Here is a 19830-nt window from a genome sequence, read left to right as displayed (position 1 = left end):
CCCACTAGGATGGCTGAAATGAACAAAGCTGACTGTCCCAGATGTGGGTGGGGGTGTGGAGCACCTCGCCCCCATATATTGCCAGGGGAGTGTAAAAGGGAGTGGAAAGGAAAGCAGTTTGCTGTTTCTTAAGAAATTAAAAATGGAGCCCTTCCATATGATCCAGGCATTCCATTCCTCCATATTTACTCAAGAAAAATGCAAGCACACATCCATACAAAGACGTACAAAAATGTTCACTACAGCTTTACTTGGAAAGCCAAAAACTGGGAGCAACTCAATGTCCATCAGCAGATGGATGGATAAACCAACTGTGCCACCTCTATACAATGAAATGCCACTCATTATCAACACATGCAGCATAGTGACTCTCAAAATAATTGTGCTGAGTGGACAAAGCCAGACAAAAAATATATACTGTGTGATTCCATTTCCATGGAATTCTAGAAAATTCAAAGTAATCTATAGCAGCAGAAAACAGATAAAGATCACCGGGGGGTGGAGGAGAGTGGCCAGGGAGAGTTGAGAGGGGGATGATGAGAAGGAACAAAAAAGCATTAGGTCGCTTTTGGAAGCAAGAGAAAGGTTCGTTATCTTGCCTGTGGTCATGGCTTCCCGGATGAATGTGAAAACTTCAATTGTACACTTGCAATATGTACAGTTTATTTTATGTCAACTATACCTCAGTAAATTTGTAAAAAAATAAAGTAAAAAAAAAAAGTGAGCGAGAGAGGAAACCAGAGCCTTGGGTTTGGCAATGCAGAGGTCTTTAGGGGCCTCTGCCAGAGTGATTTCTGTGAGTGAGCAGACAGACAGGCCACGATGAGCAAAGTGATGGGAACTTTTCTGATTCTAGAATTATTGCAGATTGTATATTTCCCCAAATGCTCACTGCAACAAAAAGACATAAAACAAAGCATAACATTCCTTTAAATATATGCTGTTAAGCAAACCATTGCAGAGTTCACACAATAAAGGGAAATCCCTAGGGAAAAAAGGGGGAGGTCAAAAATAATAAAATATGGTGGTAAAAAGAAACCCAAACATACGAGTGGTCACAATAGATGCTCACTGGTTAAACTCTCCGGTTAAAAGTGACTGAAACATTGGGCTTCAAAACCCCAGCTCTATGTTGTTTATGAAAAATACACCTACGGGACATAAATTGAAATCTGAAATAAAAGAATGGGAAAGCATATATGAGGCAAATACCCAAAGGAAAGCTATTGTAGGTCTACTAACATTAGAGAAGATCACATTGAAAGTAAAAACCTTTATAAGGGATGAAGAAGGTTACTATGTAATAATAAAAAGAGCCACTCACTGGGAAGATGTACAATTATAAACTTTTTCATGCACCTACTAACATAGTGCTGAAATATGTAAATCAAAAGATGATAGAGTTAAAAAATAAATTGATAAATGTATCACTACAGTCAGTAATTTTAACGCACTTCTCTTAATAGCATATAAAAAACTGGTCATATTACTGAGGATTTAACAAGGATTTAACAATTCACAAACTTGAGCTAATGAGCACCTGTTAAACCCTGCATGAACCTGTTAGAGAATACACATTCTCTTCGAATATCCATGGAACATTTGTGAAATAAAGCCTTAATATGTATTGGGCCATAAAGCCACTTTCAACTAATTTCAAAGAATCAATATCATACAGACCACACTCTGTGATTATAAAATAATTAAACAGAAATCAGAAACAAAAAGATAACTAAAACATACATCTAAATAAATCATGGGTCAAAGAGCAAATCATAAAGGCAGCTAGAAAAAATAATACAGGAGGAAGTTCAAACATCTTACCCTAGTGTTTGAAGCTGCATATAGTTACAAAAACAAGACAATTAAGAGTGCCAAGGCTGTGACAAAAGAAAGAGAGCTTTTCTACTTAAAAGCATTAAAATTTGACCACCACTCACCCCCCCAAAAAAACTTCAAAAAGAATATTTTTGCCTCTAGCTTTAACCCGCAGGCCATCCTTTAGGATAACCCTGGAATTATATGGATCAGTGTTGAGAAATTATTTGAGGATTACTTACGAATCAAGTCAGAAGAAAATATTCTTTCTTCATAAGATTTAGAACCTAATATTCAACCAAATCAAATGATTTTTTTAAAAAACATACTCTCCATATTTCAGCATTTGTACACTTTAAGGAAAATTAAATCTGCTATTCCAGTGCTCTTCCAGAGACTATGCCAATCTTGTGATCTGGAAAAGTTATATTTTTTTCCCAAAGTCTTTTATTTTTGTTGAGACATAGTGAGATCTCTTGCCAAAATGACCTGGAACTCCAAGAACGGCTTGGCCCTCAGCAACACCCAGCCAGGGAGTCTGGTTTCTTGTTAGCAGCCCATCCCCTCCTGGCCCTGTTCTGGGAGGATATGCTGGGCAGAGGTGGGGACAGGAATGAGACCTCTGGTATTTTAGGGTACTCATTGTGCAGGTCTTCAGTCATTTGGAACTTGGGACTTTGAGATTCTCTGGGCCACTATGTGGCCCACTATGAGTATGTCAGGTGATGCATGTGAGTATGCCACTGTAAGTCTGTAAGGTGATGTCAGGCTATGACGGTGCCGAACGAACGGCCCACATGCTCCACAGTCAGAAGGTCAGTCCCAGCTTAATGACACGGTTGGCCAGATGAGGGAATGGAGGTGTTCCCAACGCAGCATTTACTGAGCAAGAGAACGCTGCAGGCCTGTAGCTGGCCTTCTCTCTTCACTTGTTCCCAAAACACGCCTCTGTGCTTGCCAAGGCATGTTCACATCCCCGTCTTACTTATCCTCCCCGGGCCATGGGAGGTGCCTGGCACCTGGCACGCCCCTACTGGGGACCCTGGGATCCCTAGCTTCTTAACCCTTCTCTCCCCTGGACCACACAGCAACCACAGGGTCCTCCTTTCCAAATGGTTTGATTTTTAATGTTTCCTCTCCTATTTCCCACTCCTTCCTACTGTGCAACAAATTTGAAACTATAGTATCGTGTTATTCCTGATATTCTGAATCTATCTTTTGCCTTAAAAGCCTCACACAGCACATGCTTTGGTGTTCACCTGTTTTTCTCTTCTCAGTTTTGGAGAATTAAAAGCAATTTTACTTTGGGAAATCTCTTAAGACAAGTCCTGAGAAACCATGGTTAGGGAGGGCTGGTTGAGTGAATGGCTTCTGTACAAAACTTGTGTGGAGGCACCTTAGCTACAAGTGGAGCCAAGTGTCTGCCCCACTCCTGGTCCAGGGAGTCTGGGGAATTTGGTAATTGAACGTTTGGTACAGCATTATCACCAAGTTCAAGGCACTATCTGTATAATACATGCTACAACCACAACCTACGGATGAAGCTCTAAAATACTATGCTGAAAGAAAGAAGCCAGACCCTGAAGAGTACATACGGCATATTCTGGTCATCTGAGAAACTCCAGAAAAGACAGATCTAGTCTGTGAAACAGAAAGTAGGTCACTGGGGCATGGGGGGAAGGGTGTGGGGAATGACTAGGAGGAGGGAGGGGGCTTTTTTGAGAAATAGAAATAGATTTTTATCATGGTGGTAGTTACATGGGTGTCTACATTTGTCAAAATGCATAAATCCATCCACTTCAAATGAATACATATAAATTTATAGCTCAAACAAGTTGATTAAGAAATGTATAATGACATGGGGGGCTGGGTGGCTCAGTCAGTTGGGTGTCCGACTTCAGCTCAGGTCATGATCTCGTGGTCCATGAGTTCGAGCCCCGCGTCAGGCTCTGTGCTGAACGCTCAGAACCTGGAGTCTGCTTCCAATTCTGTGTCTCCCTCTCTCCCTCTGGCCTTCCTCCGCCCACGCTCTGTCTCACTCTCTCTCTCAAAAATAAATAAACATTTTAAAAAAAGAAATGTATAACAACAAAAGGAAAATTTGCAAATATTTGCACAGTTCTCTTTTTTCCTTCCTGTTCTCAAAGCTGTTGGGCATTATAATGTCAAAAAAATATGTTTGAAATTCAATAATTCTTATATGTGTGTGTGTGTGTGTGTGTGTGTGTGTGTATATATATATATATATATATATATATATATATATATTTTTTTTTTTTTTTACTCCAGTAAACCTAACTCAGAAAATACTTCTAAATATAAGGCTCTTGACTTTAATCCAGCTGATTATGTAAGAACAAACAACACAAAGCAAACTTTTATTAATTTGTTATTTCCTGCTGAGAACATTAGATAGAGAGATGCTTTTTGTTGTGACTCACACGACGTATTTATACTTAAACTGCACGTGTTTATTTGGCCTATTCTGACTTTTAATAGCGTTACATTAACTAGCGCCACATTTTCTCCCTGCCGTTTGGGTTTGGCTTCATCACTTGTTTTCTGTGCTAATAAAAGGTAGCTATTCATATTCATATTTACCTATCTTTTCTGAGGGGCACATGGGGGACTAATGAGATGTTTCTGAACCTTCCTCCTTCTGACAAAGGCTGGTGCAGTGTAAACGTGTGCAAATATCCTGAGGCCTCATCTCTGACTCCTCTCCTCTTGCCCTTCCAGCCTCCAGAGCCAGGTGCACACCCACCCGGTGAAGACAAGATTGAAGATAAGCAGTTCCCCACTTCACCTGCAGAACCAGAGCGACAGGGATGGAGTCAAGAAACAGACCATGATGATTTTGAGACACTGTCCCACCAGAGCGAAAGTCAATCAGACACAAAAACCGACTCCTTTGAAAGTGCTTCCGACACAGAGTCCCTGCCTGGTGGCTTCACAGGGGGAACCTGCCTTCCTCTAAGTGGTACCTCTGTGGACAGAGAAGGACACTGGGGATGCCCTGACATCCTAGCAACCAGAGCTCCTCAGGAGCAGCATTCAACTAATGTCCCTGAGCTTGACTCAAAAGAGGAACTAGATTTGTCCCCTGGCTTCAAGGAAGAGTCTTATGAAACTGGGTTCCAAACCTTTGCTGCAGTTGCTGGAGAAGAGAAGACAGAACACTTCCAGGACAACAGTGTGGCCAGCCTGGAGCAAGAGTCTTTTCTGGCAGGGTATCCTCACCACACAGAGGGCTGCTCACAGGGCACCACAGGCAGCTACAGTCTCCAGCCAGCAAAGGCAACTGCACAAGTCCTCGGGGGGTTCTCTATTTCTTCTCTTCAGAAATCCAGGTCTGAGAGTTGTCTGGACATCCCAGTGGTCTGGCCCTTCCTTCTCTGGTGCTGTGAACTGGGCCAGAGCTGGCCACATATCCACAGCAGGGCCAGGGGACCAGGGCTACCTTTCAAAGGCCCTGAGCACAGCACAGGCCCTGTGGGAGCCAGAACAAAAAAGGCAAGTACTCTAGGCCCTAAAGAGTACACAGACTTGCTCTGCTTCCAGCCCTGCTCTGATGCCCCTTGCCAGCTTCCTTTAGGGACATCTTGCTTCCTACATGCCAAGCTTCACCACAGTGCCCCCGAAAATATTAATGACGAGGACAGAACATCCACAGAGCACTGCTGTCAGCACATGAGGACACTGACTAGGGCCCATTCCATAGCAGTGTTTCCCTTAAGATACCCTGAGAATCCTCCAGGGCAGAATTTTGTGAAATTTGTGACTCATTTGAAGGAAGGGACTGAAGCAGAACGAGACCCAAGAACACAAAACCCTCTCCACCCTGTCTTCACCCGACTGTCTCCTTTACTTCCTGCTTCCCAGAGGAGGGCCCCTTATTTGCAGGATCAGTATAAACCCAGTGCTCTTAGCTGGAAAAGGGCCTTTCAGGACACACCCTGTGAACATCTCTGGCTGGAAAACCAGTTGGGACAGGATTCTAGATCCTGTCCGGTCTCTTCATGCCTTACTGTGGACTCTGTGAGCCTTAGCACAGAGGAAGTGCCAGTGCCCACAGAGTGCAAGTCGGAACATGGCCCAGAAAACCTACAAGAGGAACCCCAAGGCACTGGCCCTGCACCAAATGATGCTGATGTGAGTGACAGACAAAAGCACCTTCAGGACATTTCTGTTGAGGCAGGAAACCAAACCAATAATTACGGATCAAAGTACATTCTCAGTGAGAAAAGAAAGCCACCTGTTAGGGCCAAGTTCCCACATCGTTCCAGCAATAGCGGGACACAGGTGTGGAACAGAGACTGGATGGGTTGCTGCAAAGTGAGTGATTGTTCAGATACTCCAGAGACCACCCTGAAATCAAGTGCAACAGGCACCTCAAAGGAACTGGAAGATGTGATGGTTCTAGACCCCCAAGGCACCAAAAGTGCCTTGCCGGAATTTTCAGAAACCAGAGCAGCCCCTGTGTCTCGTTGCAGTGGTGGGGATGAGTGCGCCCAGGGGCTGGCGGGTGGTGCCCGGCCCTCTCCTGAGGGCCTGAAGCTAGAGCCCAAGGTGGAAACATCTAGGGGCAGGTGCACACTCATCATTGTAGCTGTTGAGCAGAAAGGTCTGCAGGCCACCAGGAGGAAAACAGGTCCTCTTCCAGAAACACTGTCCGAATTTCTGGAGGAAAACCCAGGATCTCCCTGCGGTGCTGGGACGACCTCCTGGGAGTCTCCCACGGCTGGGAAACCACAAACTTGCGGCAGTGAGTGTGAGCTGCCGGAGGCCAGCAGACTGGCAAACGACGATGGGACTCTTCAGCAGGGGGCCCACGACGCAGAGCTTGCGATAGTTCTGGTCCCTGAAGCTGCCTCGGAAGAGAGGCCCCGGGACAAAGACACTTGTTCCCAGGAGCCTGCCCAGGCCCGGCTGAGCAGGGGTGAGGCTGCCGAAGAGAAACCGCCTGGGGCAAGGTGGATCCCCGGTTTTGGGACACACAGGGCACAGGCTGCTGGGCCTCCCGCTCCCGGGCCTGAAGATGCTCACGGGGCCCAGGGCCTTCACCCTGAGACGGGGAGCCGGGCCGGCGGGGCGGAGGCGGCGCAGACGGGTTCGGAAGCCCCAGCCTCTGCCTGCGCCCAAGCGCCCCCGCCGCCGCCGCCGCCGCCACCGCCACCGCCACCGCAGGGCCCGCCCCTCCGCCCCTGCAAGGCCTTGCAGGAGCCCGGGAAGCGCCGGACGGTTCCCAGAGTGACCTCCCTCAGGAAAGGCAGGTCCGCCTTCGACAGCCCAGGAGTGGAGCCCGGCGCGCAGGGACCCGGGCGTCTGCAGTCCACTCGCCCCGCTCCACCCGGTGCCTCCGCCCCGACCGCGGGTTCTTTGGGCCTTGAGGAACTGCGTGCAGATGGTCGGGGCCCTGCGGCCTGTTGGCCGCACCAAGTGGGCGCGGGCGCAACTCTGAAGACCATTCTCCGGGGCGCAGGTGGGGAAGCTGTAGGGCTAAGGAAAGGGGACCATGTGGCAACACCAGAGGACCTGGGCAGCAGGACACCGTCCTCAGAAAGGGCTGATGCCAAGAGACTCAAAACTCCAGAGAAAAGGCTCAGGGCAAGGCTGGCCTTAGCTCATAAGACCTTTGCAAATTTTTTTGAGTCAAAGGTTTTAGAAAAAGAGAACACTGATGAATGTTGTCCAGGTGCCCTGAAGGGCCGGAAGGAGAAGAGCAGGCCGCGCCAGAGTTCCTGGCGTGCATTTCTGAAAAACAAAGATGTAGAAGCCCCCAAAAGGCCCGCCGTAGTGAGTCTGGTTCCAGGACCAGAAATCTTGAATCTCCTCAGACCCTCTCCCCCAGGGACCAATAGTCACTGTCAGGAGCAGACAGAAGACAAGGAAAGCTGTGTGTTTGGAGATCACTGGCCACCCCCACATGCTCCCACACCTTTGTCATCCAGCAATTTGGTCTCTCCAGATAACAGGAGAAAAAGTGAACCAACCATCAAATGCACAAGCCCCCAGGAAAGTGGTAGGTACCTAACTTCAGATATCTTTCCTGAGAAGTCCTGGCTGATGTCACCCACCAGCCCTTGTGCCCAGCAGACTGGGATCAGCCACACCCTTCCATCCAGCTCTGCCTGTTGCTTGGCATATGGGAGCCAAGGCATGCCCAGCAAACCCATGAGTCCCAAGCCCCGAAACCCCAGGCCTGGTGCTCATCGGGCAGATTTCCACTACCCTGGCAGGAGCAGTGCTGTCTCCATGGTTTCGCTTGGAAGCTACATGGATGTGGATAACAGCTCAGAGGCTTCTGAAAGGCCCAGGACCCCCAACGCCCCAGCAAGCCTCCTACTTTCTCTGCAAACACTAGACCAGGATGGCCAGAAGGAAGAGAGCAGGAAAAGAGGCTGGCATCACCATGGCCTGAGCACAGCACCCTCACTCAGGGACCTTCCTGGGACTGAGGTGAGTTGCCTGTGATTCGCACCAACCTCTAAATGCAAGAAGCTACATGGTAAATGTTCCGAAGTGAGGGGAGAGGTGAAGCAAGAAAGCCAGTCTGCCTTCTGTGGGGAGGGCACCACTCACACTCCCAGATGGCCCAACCCTAATCAACACAGTGTGTGACCAATTTCTGGGAGTAAACTAAGTAAATAGTAATCTAACAAATAAGAACTGGCATTTCGCTATAATTTTGTGTTTCTGGTTTTTTGTTTTTGTTTTGTTTTTTTTTTTTCCTTGATAAATCCAGCTGTTTAAATTCCTTTTTCTTCCAACTACCTGTTGATAGTCTTTGCCCACCAGGTGTTCGATGCAGGCTTTTTTTGTGTCTGCCTTCATCCTTCCCCACTGTGAAATTTTTAAAAAAGAAATTTCCCTATGTTGTCTTCTAGTATTTTTAATATGTTTATTTTTAAAATTTAGCTATAATACAATTGAATATGTTTCAGATAGTTGGTGCTTCTGAATTTCCACAGGTGCTCAATAAATGTTAGTTCCTATCCCTCTTTGCCTTTCAAATCTTACCGGAGGAGAGGGAAGGCCTAGTGCGCTTGCATATCAGAACACGTAGGAAGACAAGAGAGTACACAGGAGTGGGAAGGGGAGAAGACTTTGAAGTCTGCTCTCTGGATGAGCAATCACGGAACTTGAAACTCAACGTGGATATATGAAAGCTCCCTCTTGTGGCTGCTTCTGGGAGAGCAGGCAGTGATGGTTGGAATAATTAACAAGGAATTCAGTCCGCATTCCCGTTTCTGCCTTCCACAGTGAGTGCATTTAAGGAGCAAGATTTTTTATTCCAATACCATAAGACAACCATTCTTAATATTTGTTAAATTTTCTTCCAGCTTCTTTTCTATAAATAAGTTTTATATATTTAACATGGTTGTGATAATGCAATCTAGAGGCCTTAGCTTTCTATGATTTTGCATCCTACAGTTTGTTTACTGAAAGCTCTTTTAAGGGAGAAATTCAGAAGTCATACAGAAAGACACAATGCACAAATGTATACATAATATATTGTCATAAAGCAAAAGCTGAGTAACCTTCACCCACCAAGAAACACATTACCAGCCCCCAGCCCTTCCTGCTCAGCATGTCCTTCTCTCCAGCCCTAACCACTGCCAACTTGTATGGTGTTCACTTCCTTGCCTTTTGTTATAATTTTACTACTTAACTTTACACCCCTGAACAACATAGTTTATTTTTGCCTGTTTTTGAACTTTATGTAAATAAAACCTTATGAATTCCTTTAAACCTATCCATTCTATTGTCTGCTTTCTTTAGCTCTAATTATGTTAAGACTCATCCTTAACGCTGTGTATCTAATGTTCTTTCATTGTCATTGTTATACAGAATTACTTTGAATTAGCACATGACCCTGTGTTTGTTAGCTACTTCAGGGCTTTCTCCAGTTTGGCGTATCATGATTAGGGCTTCTTGGATTGTTCATGCTCAGGTGCGTACTGCACAGGCACATGCATTTCTGCCTGGTGCATTATGAGGAGTGGGATAGCTGGCTCATTGGGCGGTGCAGATCATCAGCTTTATTAGATGCTGTCAAATATTTTTCCAAAGTGATTATGCCAATTTATACTCCTTCCTTTAAGAGTTTCTTTTGCTCCATATTCTCATCAGCGTTTGTTTGGTATTGTCAGTCTTGCTAATGTTAGCCATTCTGCTAGGTGGGTAGAAATATCTTGTTGAGGTCTTAACTTTGCATTTCCTTTATGTCTAAAGAGGCTGAGCATTGTTTATATGCTTTCTGACAATTTGGATATCCTGTTTGAGGACATGTCTGACCTAATCTCTTGCCCATTTGTCTTTGAGGTTGCCTTTTTCTTACTAATGGTGTATATTCTGGATATAAGCCCATTGTTGATTAAATGTGCCACAAATATAATTTCCCACTCCATGGCTTATCTTTTTCCTCAGTAATGGTATCTTTTGATGAATAGAAGTTCTTAATTTTAATCTTTTCAAGCATATCCATATTTTCTCTATCCCAAAGTCATGAATAGAATCCCCTAAATCACTTTTATGAAAAATTTCCTGGTCTTTTTTTTTTGTATATGTCTGTGAGATGCCTAAAATGGGCTTTTGTGTTCTGTTGGTCGGATTGTCCACCCTTGTGCCCATTCAGTGTCTCATCACCGTAGTAGCCGTATAGGAAGTGCTGCTGCCAGCTGATCAGATCCTCCCACCTGGTTCTTCTTCAGTATGATGAACACTTACTGAGTGCCAGCCACCTACCAAGCCATATTCTAGGTGCTATGGATACAATGTGGAAAAATATATAAAGATCTCTGTCCTCAAAAGAGGGGCAGGCATGATGGGAGTAAATAAATAATTGAGCAAATAAGATTATTTCATATATTGAAGAGACTGTAAAAAAATGAAAATGTAATTAAGATATTCACAAGGTTAATGGGATAGAGAGTTAGGGGCTGTGAGGCTGGGCCTCCCTTACCTTGCAGGTTTGGAGTCTAACAGTTGAGCCAAGACTTGGGTCATGAGGAACCAGAAAAGGGGGCCTTTCAGGCCAAGCCCAACATTTCAGTGATGTGGAAGATTTCCCTTGCCTACACACTGCCATATAATTTAGCCCTCTATAATGTCACCTCACACCTGAGAAACCACAGCATGTTTGTGTGTCTATATGATGGAAAACAGGAGGAGGCAGTCTTCAGGTGTGAAGGTGCCCTTTACTCATAGAGATTTCTTCCCCCCACCTTTTTTTTCCTGAGACAGCTTTTCTTTTTTTAACTTTTTATTTAAATTTTAGTTAGTTGGGGAGCCTGGGTGGCTCAGTTGGTTAAGCATGTGACTTCGGCTCAGATCTTATAGCTCTAGAGTTCAAGCCCCATGTTGGGCTCTGTGCTGACAGCTCAGAGCCTGCACCCTGCTTCGGATTCTGTCTCCCTCTCTCTCTACCCCTCCCCCATTCATGCACTGCCTCTCTCTCTCTCTCTCTCTCTCTCTCTCTCTCTCTCAAATATAAATTAATGTTAATTTTTTTAAATAAATTTTAGTTAACATACAGTGCAATATTGGTTTCAGGAGTAGAATTCAGTGATTCATCACTTACATACAACACCCACCGCTCATCTTAAGTGCCCTCCTTAGTACACATCATCCATCTAGCCCATCCCCCACCCACCTCCTATGGGAAGGAAGAAAAAAAGGGGGAGAGAGGGAGATTTGTTCCCTTTTTAATTCAGGTTTAGCGGCAAGGAATGTATGATTCTAGGGAAAGCAAGCTCAGCATCTTATCTATAATCTTATTTGTGTACACAAGGGTTTGCACCCCTGGCTAAGGGGGCTTAGGAAGAAGACCAAGACCAAGAGGCAGCAAGATGAGAAAGAACTGTGGATGTGTGAGAAAAATGGGGAAAAGCTAGAAGTTTTGAACACCTGTGCGTGTATGATTCCCACTCTGTTACCTCCTAACCCTGAACCTTGCTGTAAGACCTCTGTTTTTGTATCTGCAAGGGTTGCATTAGGGGATCTCTTAGGCCTCTGCTAGATATTCATAAATATCAACTTTATGAATGGATGGTGGATAGTTTTCCTGACCTTCCCTCCATAGTCTTCTCTGATTTTGATAGCAAGGATCCAAGATACTGCTTCTACTTAGATATTTTTAAATGGAGTCTGGGAGAGGGAACATTGTGAACATTTTCTAACCTTTCTGATGGGAATATAAAACAGTACAATTACTCTGGAAATAAAGGTTTGGCAATTTCTAATGAAACAAAACCTGGGTTTACCATACAACCCCACAATTTCCCCCTTGTACATTTATCTCAGGGAAACAAAACTTAGTTTACACATGAACCTACAAATAAATGTTCACAGCAGCTTTATAGCCCCCAAACTGGAAACAACCTAGATGTTTTTCTGTAGGTAAATGGTTAGTTAACACATGGTTTGGTTTTTTTAATGTTTATTTATTTTTGAGAGGGAGAGAGAGAGAGAGAGAGAGAAGACAGAACATGAGTGGGGGAGGCAGAGAGAGAGGGAGACACAGAATCCTGAGCTGGCTCCAGGCTCTCAGCTGTCAGCACAGAGCCATGGTTAACAAACTGTGGTACATCCCTAAAATATGAACACATGTAGCAACTTTGACACATGTAACAGCTTTGATGGATTTCAAGGGAATTATACTGAGCGAAAAGAAAAGCCAATAACAAAAGGTTATGGACTACAGGAGTCCATTTATACAACATTCTTACAATGAAAAATGTATAGAGATGAAGAACACATTAGTTGTTGCCAGAGGTTGGGGGGAGAGTGGTGGGTGAGATTATAAAAAGCAGCAAAAGGATCCTGAAGTGCTGACTCTGTTCCATATCTTGGCTGTGGTGGTAGGTGCCTGAACCTATGTAAGTGATAAAACTGCACAGAACTACATATACACACACATGCACACACACATGCATCCCACACACAGAAATAACTACAAGGAAAACTAGGTAATCTGAGTAAGATCTGTGGCTCGTGTCAATATCCTGGTTGAATATTGTAATATTCTATAAGATGTTACCATTATGAGAATCTGAGTACAAAGTACAGGGGATCTCTCTACTTCTTATGTCTGCATGTATCTACAATTATATCAAAATTAAAAGTTTAATTAGAGAAAAGCACATTTATGTCATTAGTTTAATGGCCGCATGCTATTCAACTGTATATACTCATTACAATTCTTAATCAATTCTCTGTTGATTTAAACATTTAGGTAGTTTACCACTTTTTAACCCATAAATAACGCTACATTGAACATCTTTGCAGATAAGTTACTCAGAATGTATTATTCTCTCTTTTTTATCCCATTTTTTAAAATTATCAAAATTATGCATGCACATGGTTATAAAATCACAAAGTACTTAGATAATGCTTCTCAAACATTAAAGTGCATGTAAATCACCAGGGCTCCATTGGAGCGCAGGTGCTGATTCAGGTGTTTGGGTGAGCCCTGAGGTTTCCATTCTGACAAGTGTCCAGGTGCTGTGGCAACTGGTCCTCCCCCTCACTGGAGGTAGTGAAAGGTCAGAAGACTTCTTTGAAAATGACAGCCACCTGGCCCATCCTTCCCCTGCCCAGAGAAAACCAAGTTAGGTTTTAATGGTAATTTCAAACTGCCATGTTGATTTATTATTTTAAAATATTATCTATTGACTTCCAGTTATGATAGTCATGAAGATTCCGCATCTTGCATTCCATCCCCCCTCCATTCTCATCTTCCTATACCTTCTTTCCCAACATACATTTAAGTCCATAACAAGTGATTATATCATTATGGATATGAAGATATTCTTCAATGTAAAGCGAAGCAGTGGACTACAGTGACATTTCTTATGTGTTTTTTTCTATAGTGAATAATTATTGCATTTTTCATATGTGTGGTTTTCTATAAATCTATCCTTAAATTTAACTATGAGATCACTTATAAACTATTTTCTAAATATTCCAACACATCAGCATTCTATCAAGTCTCTACTTTCTCCTCGAGACCTTCCTTCCAGAACTTTCTGACCTCCTGCCGTAAGTTGGACTAGTTGTTCCCAAGATACAGCTTTTTCCTCTGGTTTCCTGTTTCTTGGATCCTGAGGCCTCCTTTAGTCCTTTATTGTGTTCAAGAACATCCCTCATTAGCCTCCTAAGAATTTTAGGGTTCTCTCTTTTATCCCTAGTGTAATGAAATTTCTTAGCAATTGTTCTGGATGTGAGTTTCTTTTTATTCATTGTGCTAAACATTCAGTGTACCCTTTAAACCTGGAGACTCTTAACCTTCAGTACTGGGAAAATATATATAAGATTTATTTGATAATTTTGTTCTCTCCTTTTCACCCTGGGACTCCTGTTAGAGGTTGCAACTCCTTTACAAGGCTTTAATATTCTTAACATTTCTGTGAATGGTATCTCTACATCTTTGTTTTATTTTGGGGGGGTAGAGGAGAGATTTTCTCAGATATATTTCCAACCCTCCTATTGAATATTTTCATTGTCCTCTAAATTTTATTTTGTAATAAAAGTGACTTTTTTTCTGGTTGTATGAATAATACATGCTCATTATAAAGAACTCCAACAATATATTAAAATAGAACATAAAAATTCTCTGTAATCCTCCCACTTTGTTGTAATCAGCCCAATATTTTGGTGACCATCATTTTATTCTTCAATTTATGCAAACACACTCAAAGTCACATACACAATTTGTTACAAAACAGGGTATCACTCTTGCTGTTGTGGTTTTTTTCGAGAGAGAGAGGGCGCAAGGGAGCAAGAGAGAGAGGGTGGGTGGGGGAAAGTGTGGCTTACCTGGGGTTCATGTTCACTTGAAGTGGGGCACAAGTTCACCAGAAGAGGTTCACGAGCTCACCAGAAGCAGGGCTTGAGCTCACCAGATATGGGGACTTGAACTCATGAACTGTGAGAGCATGACCTGAGCCAAAGTCAGATGCTGAATGACTGAGCCACCCAGGCACCCACACTCTTGCTGTTCTTAATCATAGAGATGTTACCACTGTCCTTCTAACCTCCTCAGCATCACCTCATTGTGGTCCCCCATTAGCCCATGCCTCCAACCTAGTGACTGACATTCTATATTTTCTCCATACTCTTTTTTTTAATGTTTATTTTATTTTTGAGAGAGAGAGAGTATGAGTGGACAAGGGGCAGAGAGAGAGGTGGACAGAGGGTCCTGAAGTGGGCTGTGCACTGACAGCTTTGGTGCTGACAGCAGCGAGCCTGACGCAGGGCTTGAACTCACAAACCGGAAGATCCTGACCTGAGCTGAAGTCAGACACTCAACCTACTGAGCCACCCAGGTGCCCTTATTTCTCCATACTCTTATAATCATATACATACTTGTACATGTGCATTCACACCTATATAAACACCCTTTCCTGTATCTTAGCCTTAACAACATTCATGGAAATGTTCCCAAGTTACTTGTAATTATAAGTAATGGGGCTGCATAATATTCCATGCTGTAAGGGTCTCAAAATTTGCTCCTCATTTCACCCATAGATAGCTACACACTTTTCCAGTTTCATTTAGTAAACACCATTTTATATATATAACTTTATAGATTAGTACATTTTAGTGGATAGAGTCTTGAGTGGAATTGCCAAAGATTATAAGCATTTTTACACTTTAATTGATTCCAGATTGTCTTCCAAAAAGGCTACAATATTTCATATTTCCAGTAGCATTTTACACCGCCCCACATCTCCATCAGTAATAAATACTATAATCTTATAGTTTTTGTTTTGGTTTGGTATTGTTGCTATTGTTTTAAAACTTAATTTAATTGTTTTAATTTTTGTTAGCACATATTTACTTAACTAGATTTGCTTTTTCTTTTTCCCTCTTGCTCTTTTTTAACCTTTTTATTTTAAAATAATTATAGATTCACGGGAAATTGAGAAATAATACAGAGAGATCCAGGGTACCCTTCATCTAGTTCCCCAAATGTAACACTGTATGTAACTGTAGAATAATATCAAAGCCAGCAACTGACATTGGTAGGATGCTTGAGTGACTCTGTCATCTTATCACACGTGTGGTTTATGTGACTACCACCATGAGCAAGATAGAGACTGTTCCATTACCCTGGTGCTACATTCCTCTACAGTCACATCCTTCCTCCCCCTTCCCTGACTACTTGCAACCATGAATCTGACCTCCAGCTCTACGATTTTGCCATTTCAAAAATGTTACCTTTAGAGATTGGCCTCTTTCACTCAGCATAAATCCGTTGATTTTTTTTAAGCTGTTGTGTATATCCATAGTTCATACCTTTTTATTGCTGAATACTATTCTATGGTGTGGCTTTACCATATCTTCCTTAACCAATTACCTGTGGAAGGACATTTGTGCTGTTTCCAGTTTGGGGCTATTGCAAGTAAAGTTCCTATAAACATTCAAGAACAGGTTCTTGAGTGGACAAAAGTTTTCATTCCTCTGGGATAAATCCCCATCAGTGTGGTTGTTGAGTTGTATGGCAGGTATATTTTTAGTTTTTTAAGAAAGTGCCAAATTCTTCCAGAGTGGCTATACCATTTTTACATTTCCACCATCAATGTATGAGAGATCCAATTTTCTGCATCCTCACCAACGTTTGAAATTTTAGATGTTTTTCATTTTATGTGTGCTAGTAAGCATGTGGTAATAGCTCATTGTGATTATGATTTACATTTCCCTAAGGGCTAGTGATGTTGAACATCTTTCATGTGCTTATTTGCTATCTTAGCTCAGGCTGCTGTTAAAAAAAATACCACAAACTGGATAGCCTAAAATTTATTTATTTCTCACAGTTCTGGACACTGGGAAATCCAGAATCAGGTACTGGCAGATTTGGTGTCTGGTGAGTGTCCACTTCATAGATGACCTTCTGCTCACTGTAATGTCACAGGCAAAAAGGAACAGGGTGCTTTCTGGGGCCTCTCTTACAAGGGCACTAATCCCATTCAAGAGGGTCTGCCCTCAAGGACTAATCACTTCCAAAGGCCCCACCTCCCTATACCATCACGCTGAGGGTTAGGATTTCAACATGTGAATTTTGGGAGGACAGACGTTCAGTCTGTAGCACTTGCCATGTATATATCTTCTTCAGTGAAATGTCCTTCATGTGTTCCTCATTCTCTAACCGAATTGTTACTTTTTACAGTGGAATATTGAGAGTTCTTTTTTAAAAATGAGATAGACTTGACATAACATTGCATAAGCTTAACGTGTATAATGTGTTGATTTGATGGAGTTATATATTGCAATATGGTTACCAGCCCTAGCTAACATCTCTATCCTGTCACATAATTTTCATTTCTTTTTGTGATGAGAAAATTTAAGATCTTGTCTCTCAGCAACTTTGAAGTTTATAATACAGTAACCACTGTGCTGTGCATTAGATCTCCAAGATTATTCATCTACCAGGTACAAGTTTGTACCCTGTAACAACATCACCCAATTCTCCTACTCTCCAGCCCCGGGTAACCACTGTTCTGATGGTTACTGGAACATTAAAGTGATCCTTGGGAATGTTATTTTCCTTTAATTTTTCACATTCTGTGAAGTTGTACATTGCTGTCTTCAAATTGACTTACTGCCTTCAGGACAGAAATACCTGCTATTAGCTCTGCTGGTGATTCTGAGGCTTTCTCAGACCTGGTATTAACCTGTTTCATTCTTCTTATCCCCTCTTCTGGTTTCTTAAGTTTATATGCCTTCTACATCCTGCAAAGCACCAGCCCAGGTGTGACAGTCTCCCTTTTGTTTTCCAGAAGGTGTTGCCAAAACTCAAGCTTGGGTTCTGTCCCTTGCCTACAGACTGAACTGGTTTTCTACATGTGCTCAGTAGCCACTTTTTCCACCCTTTTTATTTCAGCCTACCTATATCATTACCTCTGAAATGAGTTTCGTACAGCGCACATATACTTGGTTATATCATCTACTTTGCCCTTCTCCACTTGTAATTGGTCTTTTAACCATATACTATTGACCATTTATGTTTAAAATTTTTATTTTTTGTCTTCTGTTTATTGTTTCTATGTTCTTTTTCCCTCAGTCCTATGGGTTTCTTGAGTATTTTTGAGAATTCCATTTTTATGTATGTCTAGCATATTTTAATCTCTTTTTATAATTTTTTTTGGTGGTTGGCTAGGTGTTACATTGTATATATACAATTTTAAATATGACTGGTGTGCACATTTTGCAGTTCAAGTAAAGCAGAAACCTTAACTACCTTTACCCTCTTCTGTTTATAATATAATTATCTTAAATATTTTCTCTAAATATACTGTGAACCACCTCAGGTAATGTTATAACTTTTGCTCCAGATATCAAAACATAATTTGGAAATCTCAAGATGAGAAGGAATGTCTGTTATATTTACCTATGATTTTACTCTTTACATAGTTGTTTTTCTTTCCTGATGTTTGTTGCAAGATTCTGACTTTTACCATCTGTTTCAATGCTTTCTTTAGACATTTTTTAATTGAAATATAGTTGACATACAGTATTAGTTTAAAGCAGACAACAGAGTGACTTGACAATTATATACATTATGAAATTGTCACAACAACAAGTGCAGTTCCCATCTGTCACCATACAAAGTTATTAGAACATTATTGATGTCCCCTACACTGTACTTTTTATCCCCAGGGTCTATTTATTTTGTAACTAGAAGTTTGTACCTCTTAACCCTCTTCACCTGTTTGCCCCATCCTCCCATACTCTCTTCTCTGGTAATCACCAGTTCTATGTATTTCTGAGTCTATTTTTAGTGTTTTGTTTGTTCATTTGTTTTTTTAACTCCACAAATACATAAGTTATATCATGTGGCATTTGTCTTTGTCTAACTTTAACTTAGTTACTATAACACCCTCTAGGTCCATCCATGTTGTCATAAATGGCAAGATTTCATTCTTTTTTAAGGTTGGGTAATATTCTATCGTGTATATACACCACATCTTCTTTATCATTCACCTATGGATGATACTTGGGCTGCTTTTGTATCTTGGCTATTGTAAATAACACCACAGTAAACAGGGGTGCATATTTATTTTCAAATTAGTGTTTTCATTTTCTTCAGTTAAATACTCAGAAGTGAAATTACTGAATCATATGCTATTTATATTTTTAATTTTTTGAGGAAAAAATTTCCATGTGACTGCACTAATTTATGTTTCCACTAACACTGTGCAAGGGTTCCCTTTACTCCACATCTTTTTTTAAGAAAATTTTTTTGCTTTTTAAAAATTTTTTATTTATTTCTTTTTCATTTCTCTGAACATGAGCTTTATTTTTTTTTTAATTTACATCCAAGTTAGTTAGCATATAGTGCAACAAAGATTTCAGGAGTAGGTTCCAGTGATTCATCCCCTATGTATAACTCCGGTGATCATCCCAATAAGTGTCCTTTTCATGCCTTTTTCCTATTTAGCCCATTCTCCCTCCAATAGCCCCTCCAACAACCCTCTGTTTGTTCTCTATATTTAAGAGTCCCTTATGTTTTGTCCCCCTCCCTGTTTTTATATTATGTTTGCTTCCCTTCCCTTATGTTCATCTGTTTTGTATCTTAAATTCCTCATATGAGTGAAGTCACATGATTTTGTCTTTCTCTAATTTCACTTAGCATAATGCCCTCTAGTTCCATTCTTGTAGTTGCAAATGGCAAGATTTCATTCTTTTTGATTGCCAAGTTACTATATGTGGGGGGGGGGGGGAGGGCGGGGGAGGGGGTTGTATACCACATCTTCTTTAGACAGTTGGGCTCTTTCCATACTATGGTTATTATTGATAGTGCTGCTATAAACATTGGGTTGCATATGCCCCTTCAAAACAGCACACCTATATCCCTTGTATAATACCTACTAGTGCAATTACTGGGTCATAGGGTAGTTCTATTTTTAACTTTTTGAGGAACCTCCATACTGTTTTCCAGAGTGACTGCACCAGTTTGCATTCCCACCAGCAGTGCAAAAGAGATCCTCTTTCTTTGCATCCTCGCCA

The 19830-nt window shown here is 42.0% G+C and overlaps 1 protein-coding gene across 2 annotated transcripts in view; it reads left to right on the top strand.

The window, feature by feature from the left end:
- Positions 1-7287: 7287 nt before the first annotated feature.
- ARHGEF4 (Rho guanine nucleotide exchange factor 4) overlaps positions 7288-19830 on the top strand; it is a 173077-nt gene continuing 160534 nt past the window's right edge. Inside the window, exon 1 of one of the 2 annotated variants that reach the window (XM_047869525.1) lies at positions 7288-8277. In XM_047869525.1, coding sequence (XP_047725481.1) covers positions 7885-8277 — 393 coding nt within the window. In that variant the 5' untranslated portion in view covers positions 7288-7884. The remainder of the gene's footprint in view (positions 8278-19830) is intronic. The other variant, XM_047869524.1, reaches the window with a different exon arrangement.

This window comes from Prionailurus viverrinus, chromosome C1 (assembly GCF_022837055.1).
Source record: "Prionailurus viverrinus isolate Anna chromosome C1, UM_Priviv_1.0, whole genome shotgun sequence".
Classification (NCBI taxonomy): domain Eukaryota; kingdom Metazoa; phylum Chordata; class Mammalia; order Carnivora; family Felidae; genus Prionailurus; species Prionailurus viverrinus.
Note: the sequence above shows the minus strand (reverse complement) of the source record. Positions and strands in the feature narration are given on the sequence as shown.